We start from the raw sequence: 18,139 nt of genomic DNA, 5'->3' as shown, positions 1-18,139 counted from the left end.
TAATATTGCACCATTGTCTTTTTTTCTTATCATTTTGCGGTATTACAGAAAAAAAGACAGAAGATTTCGAAAGAAAAAGAGACATCATCATCATCATTTATCTTTGAAAGTATCATCTGTCGATGGGAAGAAAGTATTTGGTTTTTTTATTCTTTTGTTACAGAGGAGTTTCAATGACTCGGAGATTTGAGTACTTTATGTGTTTGTTAAAAGAATGGAACAGATCATGAAAGAAAGAGACGTTGATGACATTTTTTTATTTTTTTTCAGTTTGCTTTTTCTGTGCTTATTAGAATTGAGTTGGACTTTTTTATCATATACATTTGGTATTCTAAAGAATCACTTGAGTTTGATGATCAGTCTCGATTATGATCTTTTAGATCATCCCTTTAAAGTGATTGAGATGTAGAGCTGTTTATTTAAAAAATAAATAAAGACGGTTTTTAATGATGGGATTCTCAAATCAATGAAGGTAGATGGAATCAGCAGAGCTTGAGTATGAAGTTAGACCTAGTTATACAAGTGAGATCTTTTCAGTCAATGAAGTTGCCGCTGTTTGGTGTGAACCATTGATCATAGGAAACTTGAAACTGATATAGTCAAGATTTAATGTCAGAATTTTGAGATAGTTCTCAGGTTTTTTGAGTCCTTGCCAAATGCATTTCTAACATCCTGATTAAGGTCAACCAGTCAGAAAAACCTATATAGTATTGCTTCTTGGGGTTACATTTATATAGCAGAAGTGGATGAATGCGGATTCACTTAGATGTCTCATGAAAAATTACTCTTCTTGATCTCAAAATGATATATGATAACTTGAGGCGCATCCTTGAAATGGGTTGCATGAGAATTGGGCATGTGTCAATTCAAGAAAAATATCATAAGGCTTCCTGGTCATCAATTTTGAGGCAAGAAAGGACAACAACCTGAAAAGACCAAGAATTGAAAATTGGAGGATCACAAAATCTTACTATCAGTTGACAACTTTTCTGAGAATGCTGTAGATGCAGACCGGCTGCCAAGAAAAAAAATTGAGTTGATTTCTTTGTACCAGAGTTCACAACCCCTGTAAACACACTTGATGCAAGAATCTTGACAAGAATTTCTTGCTTATTTGTGCAATGAAACACGTTGAGCTGGCTACAAGGTGTTGTAGTGGGATCACAGCAGAAATGTACCAATTCATTCTGAAGCGGTGATATTTACAAGATACGATAAACTGATGGTCCCAAATTTTTGGAGCTGCAAAAATATCTCCAATGGCCTGAATCAAGACGAATATCCAGGTTTTCTTCAAGGTAAACTGGGTGTGATCATAAGTAGTAGTAAACAGTGCACGACCCATAGTGAATACAGCATGGGGTGACAGGGGATGACGTCATCATGAAAAGCCCCCATATCCGCATATCGTAGAGCAGGCCGCATTAGATATGAACCAGAAACCGAAGAGAGGCGCATCTTCAGAATCGACCGTTTACTCCAAGTCCCCTCTGTTGTCGTTTTTCTTTCGTATCGCTCCTCAGCTTGATGACATAACGTTCGCGGATTCAGACGAAGGACCGCTAGGGATTGATCGATCTTGACCAGTTTATACTACATACCTACCCTGCTCATTTCGTACTATGTGGAATCCAGCAGGTCATTCGGGCTTCCATTTGATTCACGTATCTCGATTACAAGAAAAGTTCCAGTGAAACGCGGGCTGGATGGTCGTCTACACACGCAAAACACGCTTGGTTCGCATCTGTTACTTACCAAAGCCACATTGAGATTGTTTGACTTCTGAAGAGGGGCTGAAGGCCTATGTTACCTATTGTCAATTATTACTCATACTATCTCTCACATTGAAGCTTGTTTGAGTGAGAAGATGGTAGAAAGAAGTGGATTGCGTATGTGATGATGTTTAGAGAAATGTGCGCGAGACAAGCAATAGTACCAGGTCAACATCATGATGTGATCGCTGTCGCTCGTATCACAACGCGGCGATAGTTGTGATGATTGGTAATCCATGGTATGGAACCAGTATGATGACCCAGATAAACAGAACACTCGATACATCCATCGGGTGTACAAGTCTAGCATTATTAGGTTTAGCCTCGAGGCAAGGGAACTAAACATCGTTCATCGTGACTTTGATATGCTTTGCGCTGGTTATATTCTAGATCAAAGGGTTGTTGCGCGGATTGGTGTCACTCTACATTGATACAATGGTGGTAACTTGGAAGTTTCTACCTCTTCGAGGTGATCTCCACTTCCCGTGTATCTGGATCCAGGGCTTCCAAATTTGATGCCCACAATAAAAGCTTTGTCAGAAATGTAAAGCATATCTTGGAACTTGGGTTATGTCATTGTTTTACTCCAAGCTTGTATACAGCTTTGTGAAAAATTGCTATCATCTCATGCCATTAGGTCTCAAGTATTTTCACTTGATCTTGAACCGATAAAGTGTTTTTATCATGGCGAGGAAAATCGATAGAAATGTTATAAGAGCTTGCCCCAAACTTAAATTGGAGGAGTCATTGGATAAAAATTGACTGTCTGTTTTGCCAAAAGCGAGTCAGGATTGTCTTCAGATTCCACAGATTTTTGGTAATCTTATGCCATCAGGTCTTAAGTATTTTGAATCAGATCTTGCAGAAAAAATGAATATTCACAGCAAATTGGAAGATCGATAAAAATTTCTGACAACATATCTCAACTCTTCATTTAAGATCCCAGGAAGTATGTGCGCTGGTGGAACTTCCTTTGTTGTTTTTTTCTGAAAGAGTAGAGCGTTTGAATGAAACACCGCGTTGCTCATATCATCCCTTTTGAGTAGGTAATTCGATGATCTGTGATCATTTGATACCAACCTTTTACCCTTCTTACCTTGCCCCATGGTGAGGCAAGAGTTATGGAGGGAAGTGCGGCGTAAGCCAGCTCGATTTGGTTTCGATAACCAGCGTTTTTGATGTCCGCAAACCTTTCTTCTTGGGTTTGTGAAATCGAGTTTGGTTTCACTGAACGAAGAGAGATGAGATATTCCGTGTCCTGCTCCAAGGATAGTTTGTTGATTTCATAATTTCTGGAACCTGTCCCATCTTGGTCGGATGGGAGGGCTGACTTGAATCGACTGAGGCAGGGAATAGGGATTCGTTGTTGAGACTCATTCCTGATCAGCTAAGCTAAGAGATTGAGAAAGTTGAGTGTAAGGAAAAATTATCTGTATTTCTCTGAGCCTAACTCTAACTTTCTTCATCTCGCGCGTTGACATGTAAGTTACATGTCATCTTTCAGGAGTAGCTTCTAGTCGACTATGTATTTGCGGTACTCAAAGCTACATATGTACGCGTACATAGTTGCTTTGAGTACCGTAATTGTACCGGAAGGGTGCATTGCTTTGGTGCTCTCAGAGAAACTATCTGCTCGGATCAAGTAGAGCTTGTTAGAATCAAAGCTAAGGGATTTGATCAATCAATTTCACGACAAATTTTGTTGATTGGATTCCTTGATTTTGAAGCTCGAAGTACCAATCCTTAAGATGATGCACAGAATGAGTTTCATTCCTTCAAAGAACACCTTGAATAAGAATTGAATGATGAAGATTGTGCGATGAATCATCTGTCTTTTGATGCAATGACTTTTTTCAGATACAAGCATATCTGCGATCAGTTCGAACACTTATTCGACTGCTGAAGTCGATTAGCTCTTTGAATCCATATTGACCTCTTAGAGTGTATCTCAGCTATTGAAAGGAATGAGGATGCATCATCTTTGGGTATTTTTTGGATTGCTATCCAGATTGCTTTTCATCTTATTTGAATAAGGTGAGAGCCCCGTTGACGAGTTCTTTCATATCAGCATGAGATGAGTGTGAATTGTAGCTCTCTGCAACTATTTAGTCTTGATGATGTACCTCTTTAACTTCACCCGTAATATCCGGGGTGGGTTCAGATCGCCTACTGAGTTTCACCTTACTCCTTCGAGCTGCAGTGCTTAAAAACAACACCATCATCATCATGAACTGTTTGGCTGAGAGTCTTGTGGACTTTCCGATGGATGAGGTAGAATATTTCAAAGCTTAAGAGATTTCTGTAGGGGAGCGTTATCATATAAGGATGGATAAACTTCGGTTTACCACAAATATCGAAATTCCTTAGTGTCGCCAGAAATGTTCGGGTCGGGTTGAGATTCCCTCTTAAACTTGCATCAAGTTCGAGCACAGGTACTTTAATAAGCACTCAGCTCGGCTGATAGTCTTGTAAGCTTCTTGACAGATAAAGATGAGCCCAAAAAGTCAACAAGGCCAAAGTGGATTATCAAATCATGATGAGTACACTTTAGTTTACCACGAAAAATGATGGGTTGCATTTTGTGCGGCCTGGGACAATGTTGACTGTTGTCTGTCTAGATTACCGGCCCAGTGACTGTTCGAAAAAAACGAGAAAATGGATAAGTTACCTTCAAGATCCACCACCCGGATCGGAAAACATTTTTGAGGCTTGAGTGTTTGGCTCTTTCGGATGCGCTTAAAAAAACTTGTAGCTTTAACCGCGTCTTAAATCTTCAATTTTGAAATGGTTTTGTTTTATAGCAGATGAAATCCATTTTTAAATTTCAAAGAGATGATGTGTTACATCTTCACCAACCCACAACGGAGAACACTTTTCGAGGCTTAGGTGCCCTTTCTCTTCAATGCGCTTAAATATATTTGAATTTTCAACCCCGTATTGGATTTGCAACTTCATAGAAGTTTAAGAAATGTATCCGTGTCTAGCTGATGTCACGTTAAAGATTCACCAACCCATGACAGAAAAATATCTTCAAGGCTTAGGTGTTTTGTTCTTTCACTGTGCTTGAAAACGAAATTGTACTAGTAGGTTTGACCTCGCCTTGGATACTTAACTTCAGAAAATTCAAAACAGGTCTTCTAGCCTAGCTGACGAAATTTATTTGGAAGCTTTGGAGAGATGAGGAGCCCGTGATACTCTAATCTGAAAATCCCACCACTTTGTGAGCAACGAGGGCAAAGAAAGCTGAGGGACAAGAGACACAAGATGCCACTCATGTCTCTATGTAAGCGTCCATAAAAATACCACTTTGATCCTTGCAAATTTCCACAAACCATCTTGCTCTCTCCCAAATCACAATATCACAACCTAAACTTCAAATATCCACAAAACGTGACTTGCAACTTTCAATTATATCCTTTCAAAGCTCGTTTGGCATCGGAACATCCCAATCCACATAGTCTTGCTTATATATCTGATCCAATGAATCAAGAATGTGCCCTCCCTTACTCCAATGGAGCGTATCTCTCTGATCCCCCCCGGGTCTTGGATGCCATGTATTCTCAATTCGAACATCCAGTTCAAGGGAACATCTGTAAGCAAGTGATCAATTAAATCTTTCCAAGCCTGTTTTAATCATCTACCCTCCGTGATGTTCAACCAATCCGTTTTAAGCGCCAAACCTAGTAGCTCGACCATCTTTTTGCAATCCTAGAATATTTTCGGAGATATGTAAGCAGATAATGAATTAGATTTGAACCTTTTTAAGAAAGTTTAGCTGATATACACTCCATCATTCAAAATTGAACCTTGTTAAGCTCCGAACGTGATTGCCCAGCCTCCCTTGAATACGAGCATACATTCGGGATCAAGTAAGTAGATGTTTAAATAAAATTGAAACTTTCTTGGATGATGCACTGATATACACTTCATGTTTTTCACGCAACCCGTTTTAAGCACCAAACTTGGATATATCCTCCTCATTCACGACTGGTGCTGTATATTCGACACAACGTAAGAAGATAATCAATCAGAATTGAGCCTTTTTAGAATGATCGACTAATGTACACTTCATGATTTCAACAACCCGTTTAAGCACCAAACCTAAGTGTTCCACTTGCCTCATACAATGCTAGCATATGTCCGGTGCAATGTAAGACAGTAATCAATTCGAATGGAGTCCTTCCAAAATCCTATACTGATATACACTTCATAACTTTGACAACCCGTGTTAAGCATCGAGCCCTAATGTCCAGCTATACCCGAGCAATTCTGGCATATTTTCGTACCAATGTAAGAAAATAATTAATTGCAATTAAATCTTTGTGATAATGATGTACTGATATATACTTCACGATCCAAACTTGACCCTTATTAAGCTCCGAACCTAATTGGTCAACCTACTTCGCATAGTGCTACCGCATACTCGGAACCATGTAAGCAAATAAGCAATCATGATTGAACTTTTCTAAGAATGAGGTACTGATATACGCTCTATGATTTTAACTCTTGTTAAGCACCAAACCTGAATGTTCCATCCCCTTTGTGTAGTGCTAGCACATATTCGCAACTATGTAAGCAAATGATCAATTAAAAACGTTTTTTGTTGACAATGATATACACGCTGATATAAACCTTGTGATTCTAACAAACCGGGTTAAGCTCCAAACCTGAATGTTCCATTTTCCCCGTACGATGCTGGCATAAACTCGTACCCATGTAAGAAAAGAATTACTTACAATTGAATGTTTACAAGAATGATGTACTGATTTACACTCCATGATTCTAACACTCCATCTTCAGCACCAAATCCAAGTGTTCAATCCTCTTACCATCCCGGGTTTGCATATTCGAACCAATGTAGGCAAACCATTCATAAAATGCAATATTTCTTAAATTGGAGTACTAATGTCCGATTTATGATCACAAATCAACCTGTGTTAAGCTCCAAACCTACCAGCTCAATTATCCTCGTACAATGCTGGCATAAATCCGTACCAATGTAAGAAATGATTACTTACAATTGACTATTTCTAAGAATGATGTACTGATTTACACTCCATGATTTTAACAATCCGTCTTAAGCACCAAAATTGAATGGTCAAGTTCAACCCTCTTCATACCATCGTGAATTTGCATATTCGAAACAATGTAAGCAAAGGACTTATCAGGATAGAATGTTCTAAGAATGGTGTACTCATCCACGCTTTATGATTTCAAACCAACCCGTGATAAGCACCAAATCCGCATCTTCAACCTTCTTACGATCCCGGAGTTGTATATTCGAACCAATGTGGGCAAACCATTGATCTCATGGAGTCTTTCTTAGATTGAAGTACTGATTTACGCTTCATGGTTTCAAATGACACGTGTTAAGTACCAAATTTCGAACCACCCTCGTGGTCCAATAATGGCATTGTATATTCAGGAGAATGTAAGCAATAGTAATTAAGATCTGATTTTCCTATGGATGAATCACTCATTTATGCTTTGTGATCCTGGCCCAACTTGTTCCAGCAACAAACTTGATAAAAGGGCAGCCCTTGGTTAACCCGCACCAGGAATTCCATCCGAATTTGAATCAAGATCATGAGCTGCAACCACAGCAAGTATGCAACCAATTACTTGAAATGTTTGGCTACAACTCAATCTCGACGCTACCAATGGAAGGGGTGTTGCCGCAACCACTTCAATTGGACATAAAAGATCTATCTGTCTACGGATCAATTCAAGGTCCCAATACGTAAGTGAAACGGCTTGGTATTTCCCCAAGATTGTCGATGCAAATAGGTTTGTGCAATCAAGTTTTTAACATCATACATATCTTATTCCAAAAGAACTCTAGGAGAAACCGTAAATACGCCTGCTCAATGTATTCGTAAGTGCATCATCAACTGCAATTTGAAATTTTCACATATGATGTGGTCACTCACGCCTTATGAATTCGAACCGCCCTGTGTCAAGAACCGGACTGGTATATTCTTCCTCAATCGTCTACAGTCTATCACAATGAAAGCGTGTCGTTTCCAGAGCAAAATTTGACGATCTCACAGCAAGTCTACGAATCGCCGGCTCAGCTGGAAGCCTACAATACAATTACTGCAGGCGTACCTATTGAGGAGAGGTGCTCACAGATTATTCCTTCGGGAAGCGAAGCAATTGACGATCCTGTCGTTCCAAAGAAGAAAAGGTGAGTGTAAATATAAAAGATATGCAAGCGAATCGTTGATAGGATTAAATTTGCTAGTTCGGTTTTCTAACATGATTTGAATTTGATCCAAGCAGAACTAGAAAGCCTCCTGTAAAGAAATCGAAACCAAGCAACAACCAACCCACCGCGAGCTCTTTATCCAATGGAGGTCTCTCAAATACCCAACAAGTCCCGCTCGCGCAAATAAATTCACCTTTTGGACTACTAGATGCCTATGATACATTACACGGCTGCATGAATACTAATACGAATTCAGCAACATCAGAAGAAGCTGTTAATGAAACTTTTGCTTCTGGAAGCGAGATGATACAAGCTCCTATCGCCTCTGGCAGCATGATGAAAGCTCCTACTCCTCCGAACGAAAAGATGTGAGTGAAAAGATTCAAACTCTCTGAGATGATTGTGAATAGGCATGGTTTTGTATATCAAGGTTTTGACTCCAATTTGTAAATTTTGATTCTAACAGACCTAGAAAACAAGCTGCGAGAAAAAAGAGACCTTGCCATTGCCCTCATCCGGGTTGCTCGCACATGGCTTCAGGTCCGTGGAACTTATGAATGCATCAACATATTCATCTACCGGAACCAATCTGTTTGTGTTTATATTCATCATTTCATTTCTTTTACCTGCTTTTTTTGCCGAAGTAAATCAAGTTTTAATCAACTTTTGTTTGTCTGTGTTACTTGTTACTTGAAGACAAATGTCCAGTGGTGGGTTGTGCAAAGAGGTATCGGTTTCCATGCGATATGGTGAGACATGATAAAAAGGCGCATCAAGGTATAATCACTTTCGAAAAACGAGAGGCGAAAAAACTCCAAAAACTTGGAGAAAAACTTGCGAAAAACAAAAACAAGGAGTTTTTATTGTGATTCATTAAATTGATTGATTGATTAGGATTCCTTTATTCAATACACTATACTCATATTACAAGACGGATTGTTTGTGTTTGCGTTGGTTTTTTTCATTCTTATGACCATTAGGAGATTTGTTGTGGATCAAGATCTTCTCCTAGAAAAACGAAGTTGAACGTCTAGCTTCAGAATTAACGAAGTGTTTTTGTATCTTTTGTTTTTTTATTCCGTTACGATTGTGAAGCGATCAAAATACATAAAAATTGGAAAACTTTAAAATTTAAAAAATAACGATTTCTATTTTCATGATGTTTGGTTTCAATACTTCTCTTGTACTTTTGATGTGTTCTTTCATACTCTTATCGAACTTGTATGTTTACTCTTTGTCAAATCCCACGGAAATGTTCAAAGGTTCTTTTTTGATTTGTCAACTTTATACTTGCTTGTTGTCAGAATCTGATAGATCGTGAAGATGATGCTAATGCATACACAGTGCCTGTGGTGAGGGCCTCCGACGTCGGGGGCGCCCTTCACGGGCACTGTGATATGATGATCATATCCAATGCTCTACACCAAGGGCATGGATACTTGAGCAATTTCTGGTCAGAAATTGCATGCTGCACAGAATGCAATTTCCGTTCAGAAATTGCTCAAGTGAACACGCCATGAATAATTTTTTTGAAATGTATTGAGGCTTTTATTGCATACAACACTATCTGCACTTGTTGAAACAAAAAGGGACTAGTTTACCTTGGGGTATTTGGCCATCTAGTCGAAGAATTTGGTGCCATGTGATGTTAAGATATTTTCATCTTCCCTGTTTTTTTTTTGAAAATTTGCATTTTCAAATGTCTTTTTTTTGTTTTCACACCTTTGTGCAAGCACTTCCTATTTAGGGCTTTGGTGGAATAATAAATTATAAGTAACTTTAAGTTAAATATAATATGTATGATTGCTGTCTCAACAGTAGTTTCTGCCAAACTCTATAATGAGATTAGACAAACACTGTTTCTGATGTTTTTGAATCTAGCCCTGTTACACAAGCATCTATCAGTGATTTGTATAGTATACTTTATTAAGACTGCTCTGTGGTAGTATCCACCAAACTCTGTAACAAGGTTTAGCAGACACTGTTTCTGATGTTTTCAATCTAGCCCTGTTACACAAGCATTTACCAGCAATCTTACGGTTGGATCATTTTTCTTCCATCCCGTGGCACCTTGTCCTTATTTTGCAACCAATCCCCTTAGCTACTCACTTCTCCTCTAAGCCTCGAGCATCTTGCTTTCTTCTCTTCTCTCAAGAAGCTTTTCCTTAGATTCCTTTCCGAACTACTTATAAGATGGAAGAACAATCCATCTCAGTTCACAAGTTGTTTCCGTATGTCCTTAGGCCGGGTGATCTCTAGGAACCTAAGGTCTCCTACGCTACCTCAGGTCTAGTTTTACCTAGAGATGAGGGTAGAGTGGGGGGGGCCTCCTAGGCCAGGATCGCCACCGGGCTCCCGGCAAGGACCTTTCCGTAGGTCTTCGCCGGGTCTAGAGAGCGGTATTGACCTGGTCTCGGAGCTGAGCAGGACACTCTAGGCTCCTGAGAGACCGGGCCCAGCCTACCCAAACTCGGGGGCTCCGGGGAGCCTCTGAGCTCTCTAGGACCCGTTCTCTCCGGGGCACACGAGTTCTCTTCTCATTAAGGCCTCCTCCCTTTATATGTAGGTCCTTCCTGACTTGTTGTTGAGTCATGAAGTTTTTAATTTCTCTGTTCTTCTTGGTCGTACTCACATCCTGTGTATGTACGACTTTCTACGCGTGGCTTGACGCATGCAGGGTGAACTTTAAAGCTTAATTCAATTGAATCTTAAATCACATAGGACTTTTATTTTATTTGAGTTTTGAGTAGCCATTCCTCTGTAGACTTCATAGTTTGATTGTCGAACTTCCTCAGGTACCTCTTGTAGGCCCTAGATTTCCATCTGCCTCGTTTTATGATCTGCTCCAGGGGCACGTTCTGGTTCCATAAGAGAGAGGCACCTCTGACCCTGAATGAATGGCCACTCAGTCTTTCTAATCCTTCCTCTTTCCACGCCTTATTCATCAAACTTGTATATCCTTGTTTCCTCATCGTACACCTCTCTCCAGTTGGATTGACGTATGAGAAGAACGGGTTGTCCTCTGATGCACCTTTGGCTTGGTGTCTCCTCATCAGACGTTCAACCGCTCCGACTGGGTCCAAAAGGGATTTATGCCTTGTGAGTCTGAGGTACTGAATTTTGCCTGGTTTGGCGGTTTTTGCTTCCCGTATAGCTAGGTAACAAGTCTGATTATCGTCTGTCATAGTCACATCGCCATTCCTTATTGTCTTCGAAGGATGCAGCGGAACCAACTCTCCTAAGCGCACCATTCCCCAAAAGGCTGCCAATGCAACCGTGACCACCACTTCCATTACTGCATATCCTTGCTTCATCTGCTTTAGCAACAATGCCAAGTGAGGTATCAGAACCGGGTTCTTTGTCGGCTTACTCGCTCCACTCGTCTGTTTAGCGTCTAATAGTTTTGCCGCTTTTAAGACTGCGTTGATTGCGCGTTGGTCTACATTCGGGAAGGTCTTGTGGTGAAAGAGATGCCAGGCGCGCAATCCTGTGATGTAGGATTCTACCGTTGAAGGTTTGATTTCCTGGTTTGTTTGCTCCTCGCCTTTGACTTTCGGACAGGCCCACTGGATGAAATTAAGTAAGTGTCTCTCTCCAAGGGAAAGGACCTGGTTTCTTTGCGCTCCAATTGAATCTCCATATCTCATCAATTTTGACACCACTGAATTGTACTGGATTAAGGTTTCTGGAGCCCAGCTTCCACCATGCAACATTAGGCGTTGCACTGCATTGTTTGGAGGGGTGAGTTCAAAGTTTTCATTTTGGACAAACTGTGGGATCCTATTGATCAATCCTCTAACCGGTTTCTTTCTTGGTTTCTGCGCTTCGGACTGGTTCAGCATTCCTGCTGTAACACTCTCTCTAGGTCTGGTGGCAGGCCAATTACTACTTTGTTGTACCAGTGGACGTCTGTCGAGTCTCCTCTAGAGAGGGCGTCGGCGATGTTGTCTCCTGAAGCAACCCGTTTCTGGTGGATAGAGCAGTGTTTCAAGGTGAGTATCCATTGGATGTTTTTCCACTCTTCATTTACTGATTTGTCCTTTGAGCGGTTGTTCCTTATCACACCTTCTGTAGTGGTGTTATCTGTCAGGACTATGAAACAACGGCCTTCCATAGGGAAGAGTTTCATTAGCATCAGGAGGCCAATTTGTACCGCAACTGTCTCGATCCAGGCTATTTTCCTCGGGTTCTGACACGTCTTGTCGATTTCCCAGCCTGGTCTCAATCTGAACTTTGCCCATAGTTCACCAATTCTCACCCCAATCCCGTAAGATGGGGATGCGTTGCCCACCCATGCTATGTCTTCCGCAACTGGTGACAGAATTATTCGATGGTGTTCAAACAATTTCAGGACGTCCAGCCCTTCCTCTAGACCTCTGCGGACTCCTCCTGGTATCTCCCTGACCACCTGCCTCTTCTTCCATGTCTCCTTCCAGGAGTATAACACCCTCATGTAACAATTCATGTGTGGGATGATGTAGAGTATGTGTCCCAGCTGCCCTACAAATTTTTAGATCATTTCTAGGTTCCAGTGGTCGCCTGCTAGGAGCAATTCTATCTGGTCTAACCTTGCTTGTATTTTCTCCTGAGGTAAATGTACCGTCTTCTCCACCTCATTCCATATAAATCCAAAATACTTCTGTTCGTCCACAAAGTCTGAAAACTTAGAATGGTTGGTCTTAACTCCCATACACTGACTTAAATTTAGTACTGATTGCATACTGATGTCTGAGCCTTTCTCCCTCAGTATCAGGTTGTTGTCCACCCAGCGGAATATTCGTGGGATATTGAGCTCCTTCATGACTACCTCTTTCCATACCTCTACCGCTCTACCAAAGGTACCACAGCCTGCTAAGCCTCCAAAGCCAACCCTTGTATCCACCCATACTCAATTATAGAAATCCAGTAGTGTCAGAAACCTCCATTGTGACGGGTCGGTTGGGATTTGCCGGTAGGCTTTTTCCCAATCAAAGATGGCAAATTCCCAATGTGTTCCATTACTCCGTAAGAAGATTGCCACCCTCTCAAAATCATCCCATGTAGTTTTATATCCCTTCTTGTCCACAAAGGAGTTTACTGACGGGATTTCCAGGTCATCTTGGGGAAAGGATAGGTTGTCAATCATCCTGAAGCTGCCATTGTTATTGACCACACTCCCCATGGGGCTTGATCTGAAGAAGCCAAATTGTTGGTAGACTTGCTTGTGACTGAAAGGGCCGAAGATCTTGCCTTCCCTGAGCTTTTGTGCGAAGGTCTTCTCTATTTTATCTTGGACTATCAGAGCTGACTCCTGATTCTCCGGTGTATACCATTTCGGGTATCCAGGCATTCTGTGTGATGGGATGCCCTGATTAAAGCCATTCTTGAGGCTCTCTAGAACGTCGGTCCAGTCTTCCAGCAAGGCGTGTTTTCTCATCAACTCTTCCCATAGCGGGATGTTCAGCTTGCACTGCGCCTTTGCTGGCCACATTCTTCGTGGTTCAATTGGTGGGATGTGTTGGCTCTGTGGTATTATCCGTCTTGGGATCTGGGCTTTGGGGAGACTAACTGTCCCCTCTCTCCTTGGTTGCTGCTCACTACAAGGTTTGTGATCACATCTCGCATCAGTATCTGACCAAACCCTCTCTGTCTTCTCACTCTGGACTCGGGAAAGGACTTTGAAGGGGGGGGAAGGGGACAAGGCTAAGTGTTTCGGGTGCTGATCTCTTTTTCCTTTTAACATTTCATTCATCCCACTGCTAACAGGGGGGGTTTTTCCCTCCCAGCACTGACAAGTTTAGGGCGGTTTTGGGGGGGTATGTGGGATCTGCAGATACAATTCTTCTACTCACTTCTCGGTCGTTGTACCGTTAGCTGCACCCACATTCCCCTCTCCACCCGTTCTGTTGCTTTGGCCTCCCCACCCGCTACGGCTTGCGATAGCATTGGGGTAGGACGGTCCCGACTGGCCAGAACTACTGCCACCACCATTAAAGCCGCCTCTCCACTTTCCTCTACCGCCTCTGTTGTTGTTCTGGTTGCTCCGTCTATTCTGGTTCCGTTGTTGGTTACCAGACTTTGGTTGTAGGACGTCGACGACTGTTCACAGGGGCCAAAATAGATACTCACATACATGTGAGCGTTGTAGACTTTTTGGAATTCTCCAAAAAAGATTCATTTTCTTTCAGATTGATTCAATTCACAATCTTGTTTGTGTTCAGGTGATCATCCTGTGGTTCTCATATTCTGCTTGACATTTATTGAGAAGGCTCATTTCCATCTTGGATGAGCAATAACCGATTCCCAATGAGTACTCAGGATCAGCTCACGAGTCACTGAATACTCAGCAATTTGTTCAAAATGAAGATGAGCACATGAACTATACCTTCCTGAGGCTTCATTTTTCAGTGAAGAAGCCTGCCCAGGGGCGTCCCATTTGAGCTGCTCAGCAAATACTCAGTAGCATCCCCTGACTGGATCACTGATGGGCCGGACTTTTCTGAGACTTCCTTGCTAAGGAATGAAGCCTGATAAAAGCGTCATCCCATCTGCTCATTGCTCAGCTAATCCTCAGTGATATCCCCGGATAAAGTTCTTCACACTGAGTGGCTGAGATCAACTGAGCAGCCCCTCAGCCAATACTCAGTGACATCCTTTGGATCCTTCTGATCCGGCCAGGAATGCCCCTGAGGACTAGCTGAGCAGCCCCTCATCCAATGATCAGTGAAATCCTCCGGATCCTCCTGATCTCAGGGATGCCCCTGAGGAATAACTGAGCAGCTCAGTTGAACAAGCAGACAGGCCTCAGGCTTCATTCCGGAGCCATGAAGCTTGAGGCAAGCTTGGCGCTCTGTGATCCGTCTGGGGGATACTTCAGAGACTCAGCTAAGGGAATACTCAGTTCAGCTCAGCCCCTAAGCTATACATTGGTGGCATCCCTTGGAACTTACTGAACCAGGGAATGCCGCTCAGGATCAGCTGAGCAGATGGATCAGCCCTTCCTCAGACTTCTTTGCTCAGGAATAAATGCTGAGGAAGGCTTAGTTTGTCTGCTCAGTTCCTGATGATCACGTAATCAGCTGACAAACAGAAAGAAAAGGGAAACAAATGGGAAACAAATGGGAAACAAATGGGAAACAAATTGGAAACAAATGGGAAACAAATGGGAACAAAACAGGAATATTTCAACGCTCACATAGTTGTGAGCATCAATTTTTGCCCCTGTGGTTCTGTACTCCCTGAGGTGGATTCTGCCAGGTGAGATTTGTAGTAATTCGTTGCCCACAGGGTTGAGCGGGCTGACTGGCTACCTTTGCTGTCCTTCCAGTCGCTCTTCACTTCTACTTTGGACGGTGCATCCCAGGTTACGTTGCGGCCTTCCCAATCAGAACCATCGATTGGGTCAATAAACCTCTTCTTTCCTATGAAGGTATAGGGGTTATCTAAGAAGGCCTCATTGCCCCGTTGCCGTGTGGTCCTCTTGGCGCAAGTCTTGATTTTCAAGTTTCGTGTTCCGATCTGAACAGAAGATCACCATGGACAACACAGGTTAGCTGTAGTACTTCCTTATCACAAGCACTACCGGCATATTTGGCTTGGAGACAAACGTCCGAGGAGTCCTCGGACGGCGCCCCCGAGGAAAAGGGCACCCAAGGGCTAATTCTGAGGCAAATGTTGGCCCTGGCCGTTGCCTCAGATTGGATCCTTGGATGGGGGTTAACTCGGAGTCAGAGTCCGAGGAATCCTCGGATTTTTGGCTCCGAGCCAAATATGCTGGCTGTGAAGGTACTTGTACTGACATCTGCCATATCTTCCCTCACTTTCAAGCTCATATACATTTGTTGCATTTTGTGAGGGGTCAGCTACTTTATGGCTGACTCTTCACTAAAAAGGTGAAGTACGGGTGGAATAAAGATTAACAAAGTCTTTACTTGGTACACACAAGTAAAGACTTCAGTTAGTTGACCTCTAAGGAGAGGGTTTAAAGCCAGTGGGATGGCTGAGTAATCCTTCAAAGGAGCTTACTCAAGAGCTCTGTTGGGGATAGAGCCTGCAGAACTTTACACTCTGATTGCTCAAAGGTTCCGCCGGATACTTTACACTCAACTCAGGAGGTATCCTATGCAATTCTAAAGCTTGGTTCTATAACTATATAGTCCCACTAGTTTAGAACCACCACTTTAAAGCTTACAAGGGCTTGAGGAAGGTTGTAGAACTATAAGATCAAATACAATAAAATCACTATACTCAATATTCGAGGTAAGAATCAAGTAAGTTGTGATGTGGAATTGTGGAATGATAATAAGTTGGTCTTTCTTCTAGAGTGGGAAGAAGAGGAGTTTATATATTCCAGATCTAGGCGTCAACTTGTGGTTGGCGCTTAGGTTTGCTTTTCTTTGAGTTAGGTTTGGGTTAGGTTTGGGTTAGGTTTACTATTACTAGTTAAGTCCTAGTAAGTCTTGTTACTTAAGTGACTCTTGAAACTGAGCCATGAGTTGTAATTCTTATGGTTTTAGACAAGTTTCATATAATTACATATGTATTACATATATTTACATGTGTGTTTGTTAGTCCGTGGTCCTGTACACAGGGCTCAGGGCTGACACATTTCAATATCATATTGAAATGCCGTCATCCAACACCCATTGTTTTCAAACTGGATGTCGAGGACGTTCTTAAAGTGACGTGTCATCGACTCGTGGACTTCAATGTGGTCGTATTGGAGCAGGTAGGCCAAGAACATCTCCTTCTGGCGATGCCATTGAGCGGCTGGGGTTGTCCACTCACTTGGGATTGGATTCCCGTTGTAGGTGATTGCATCAGCGTCTTTGATCTTAGCTCAAGAGTTTTTATTCGACGTGTGGCTCATATCTTGGCGTAGCCAGCGAGGGTCAAAGATCAACAGTGGTACCTAGCGTCCTAGCTCGGTCATCACTGTGTCCCAGTATTTGGACAAGGCCATTACTGATCCATCTAACTCCTTTCCTTTCTGCACTCTAATTCATTTCTTCACCGCCGGCTCTTCTCTATCTGAAGTCTTCTGTACCAGGTGATCAGTGTTTCCGTTCTGGAAAGCTAGCCAGTTGTCACGTTCTTTGACTAGACGGTCGTATTCCGCTCGATCTTTCCCAAAGGCGTTCTCGATTTCTCGATTGAGCCGCTCTGTCATCTGGTCAACCTGCAGTTCTTGTGCGTTGCTTTGTATAGCTGGAGTGTATTGGACAGGAGCGTTTTGAGCTGGAGCGTAAACCGGAGCGTCTTCTCCTTTGGCATCTATTGAATCAGAAGAGTAAATGCATGTCATCAGTCTTCTGCTTGACATCATCTCTTCTGAGGCATTCCCGGGGGGAGCATTTCCTTCCGGAAGATTTTTAATTTTGATCCCTTTGGGAGACTTCTCCCTCCTGGAGGCATTTCCTCAATGGGAAGTAGTGCGGTTCCTGTACAGGATTATAGGAAGGAGGCGTATGTTGCTCTTTGATGTACCAAAAGGTATTTTGCTCCTTATTCTTTCCTGCACTAGCACTAGCTGATTATAGGATACTTCCAAACTTACCTGAATCATCATCTTGCAGTACGATACCGCCTATCATTCTACCTCTTGCCGGCTGTCCGTGGTGTTCTTCCTGCCAATGGACCTGGTGGTCCGCTTGGTATTGGGCCTCTGGTTGGTTTGGTTGGACGTGTTGTTGGTGAGGTCCTCCTTGATATCCGTCTCTCTGCACTCAGGTTGGAGGCGGCTGTTTTTTCCAGCCTGCGCGCATATATGCGGCCATTTTTTTGGCCAATGTGCGCGCAAAGGGGGGGTGCGCGCAGTGCGCGTTCCAAAATCGCGTTTTTGAGTGTTTTCATTGAAAAAAAATTAAAAAAGAAATTGACAAAAAATCAATCAAATAGGTCAGCTGAAGACCAGCTAGAAGGCTCATCTTCTACAACTATAATTGGTGTAACAGATGAATTATCAATCTTGTTTTGTTTAAATAGTGAGAAATCAAAAAGAGTGTGCATGAAACCCTCAAATTCATCTGGAAAGGTATCTGCCATAGATTCTACATCATCTTCAAAAGTCTCAAGCTCATTGGTGAGTACAAAGATGTCTGTATCATTGTTAGTCAGATCATTTTCAGGAGAATGTAGGCATGATTGATGATGAAGTGGTCCAAAGAAAAAATGAGATTGC

General features: G+C 42.3%; 1 protein-coding gene across 1 annotated transcript; it reads left to right on the top strand.

The window, feature by feature from the left end:
- Window positions 1-5,252: 5,252 nt before the first annotated feature.
- On the top strand, window positions 5,253-8,639 carry MELLADRAFT_92258 (uncharacterized protein; the record flags this gene model as incomplete). The annotated part of the gene is made up of 21 exons (XM_007405784.1): window positions 5,253-5,364; window positions 5,445-5,501; window positions 5,588-5,641; window positions 5,727-5,783; window positions 5,866-5,922; window positions 6,006-6,062; window positions 6,149-6,205; window positions 6,287-6,343; window positions 6,432-6,488; window positions 6,573-6,771; window positions 6,855-6,869; window positions 6,926-6,962; window positions 7,006-7,062; window positions 7,147-7,213; window positions 7,287-7,512; window positions 7,607-7,647; window positions 7,734-7,959; window positions 8,052-8,348; window positions 8,391-8,426; window positions 8,475-8,520; window positions 8,634-8,639. 21 exons carry the CDS (start codon window positions 5,253-5,255, stop codon window positions 8,637-8,639), a joined length of 1,818 nt encoding a protein of 605 aa, XP_007405846.1.
- Window positions 8,640-18,139: the final 9,500 nt, after the last annotated feature.

Source organism: Melampsora larici-populina (assembly GCF_000204055.1).
Source record: "Melampsora larici-populina 98AG31 unplaced genomic scaffold MELLAscaffold_4, whole genome shotgun sequence".
Classification (NCBI taxonomy): domain Eukaryota; kingdom Fungi; phylum Basidiomycota; class Pucciniomycetes; order Pucciniales; family Melampsoraceae; genus Melampsora; species Melampsora laricis-populina.
The sequence above is the reverse complement of the archived record's forward strand: the minus strand, read 5'-3'. Positions and strand labels throughout refer to the sequence as shown.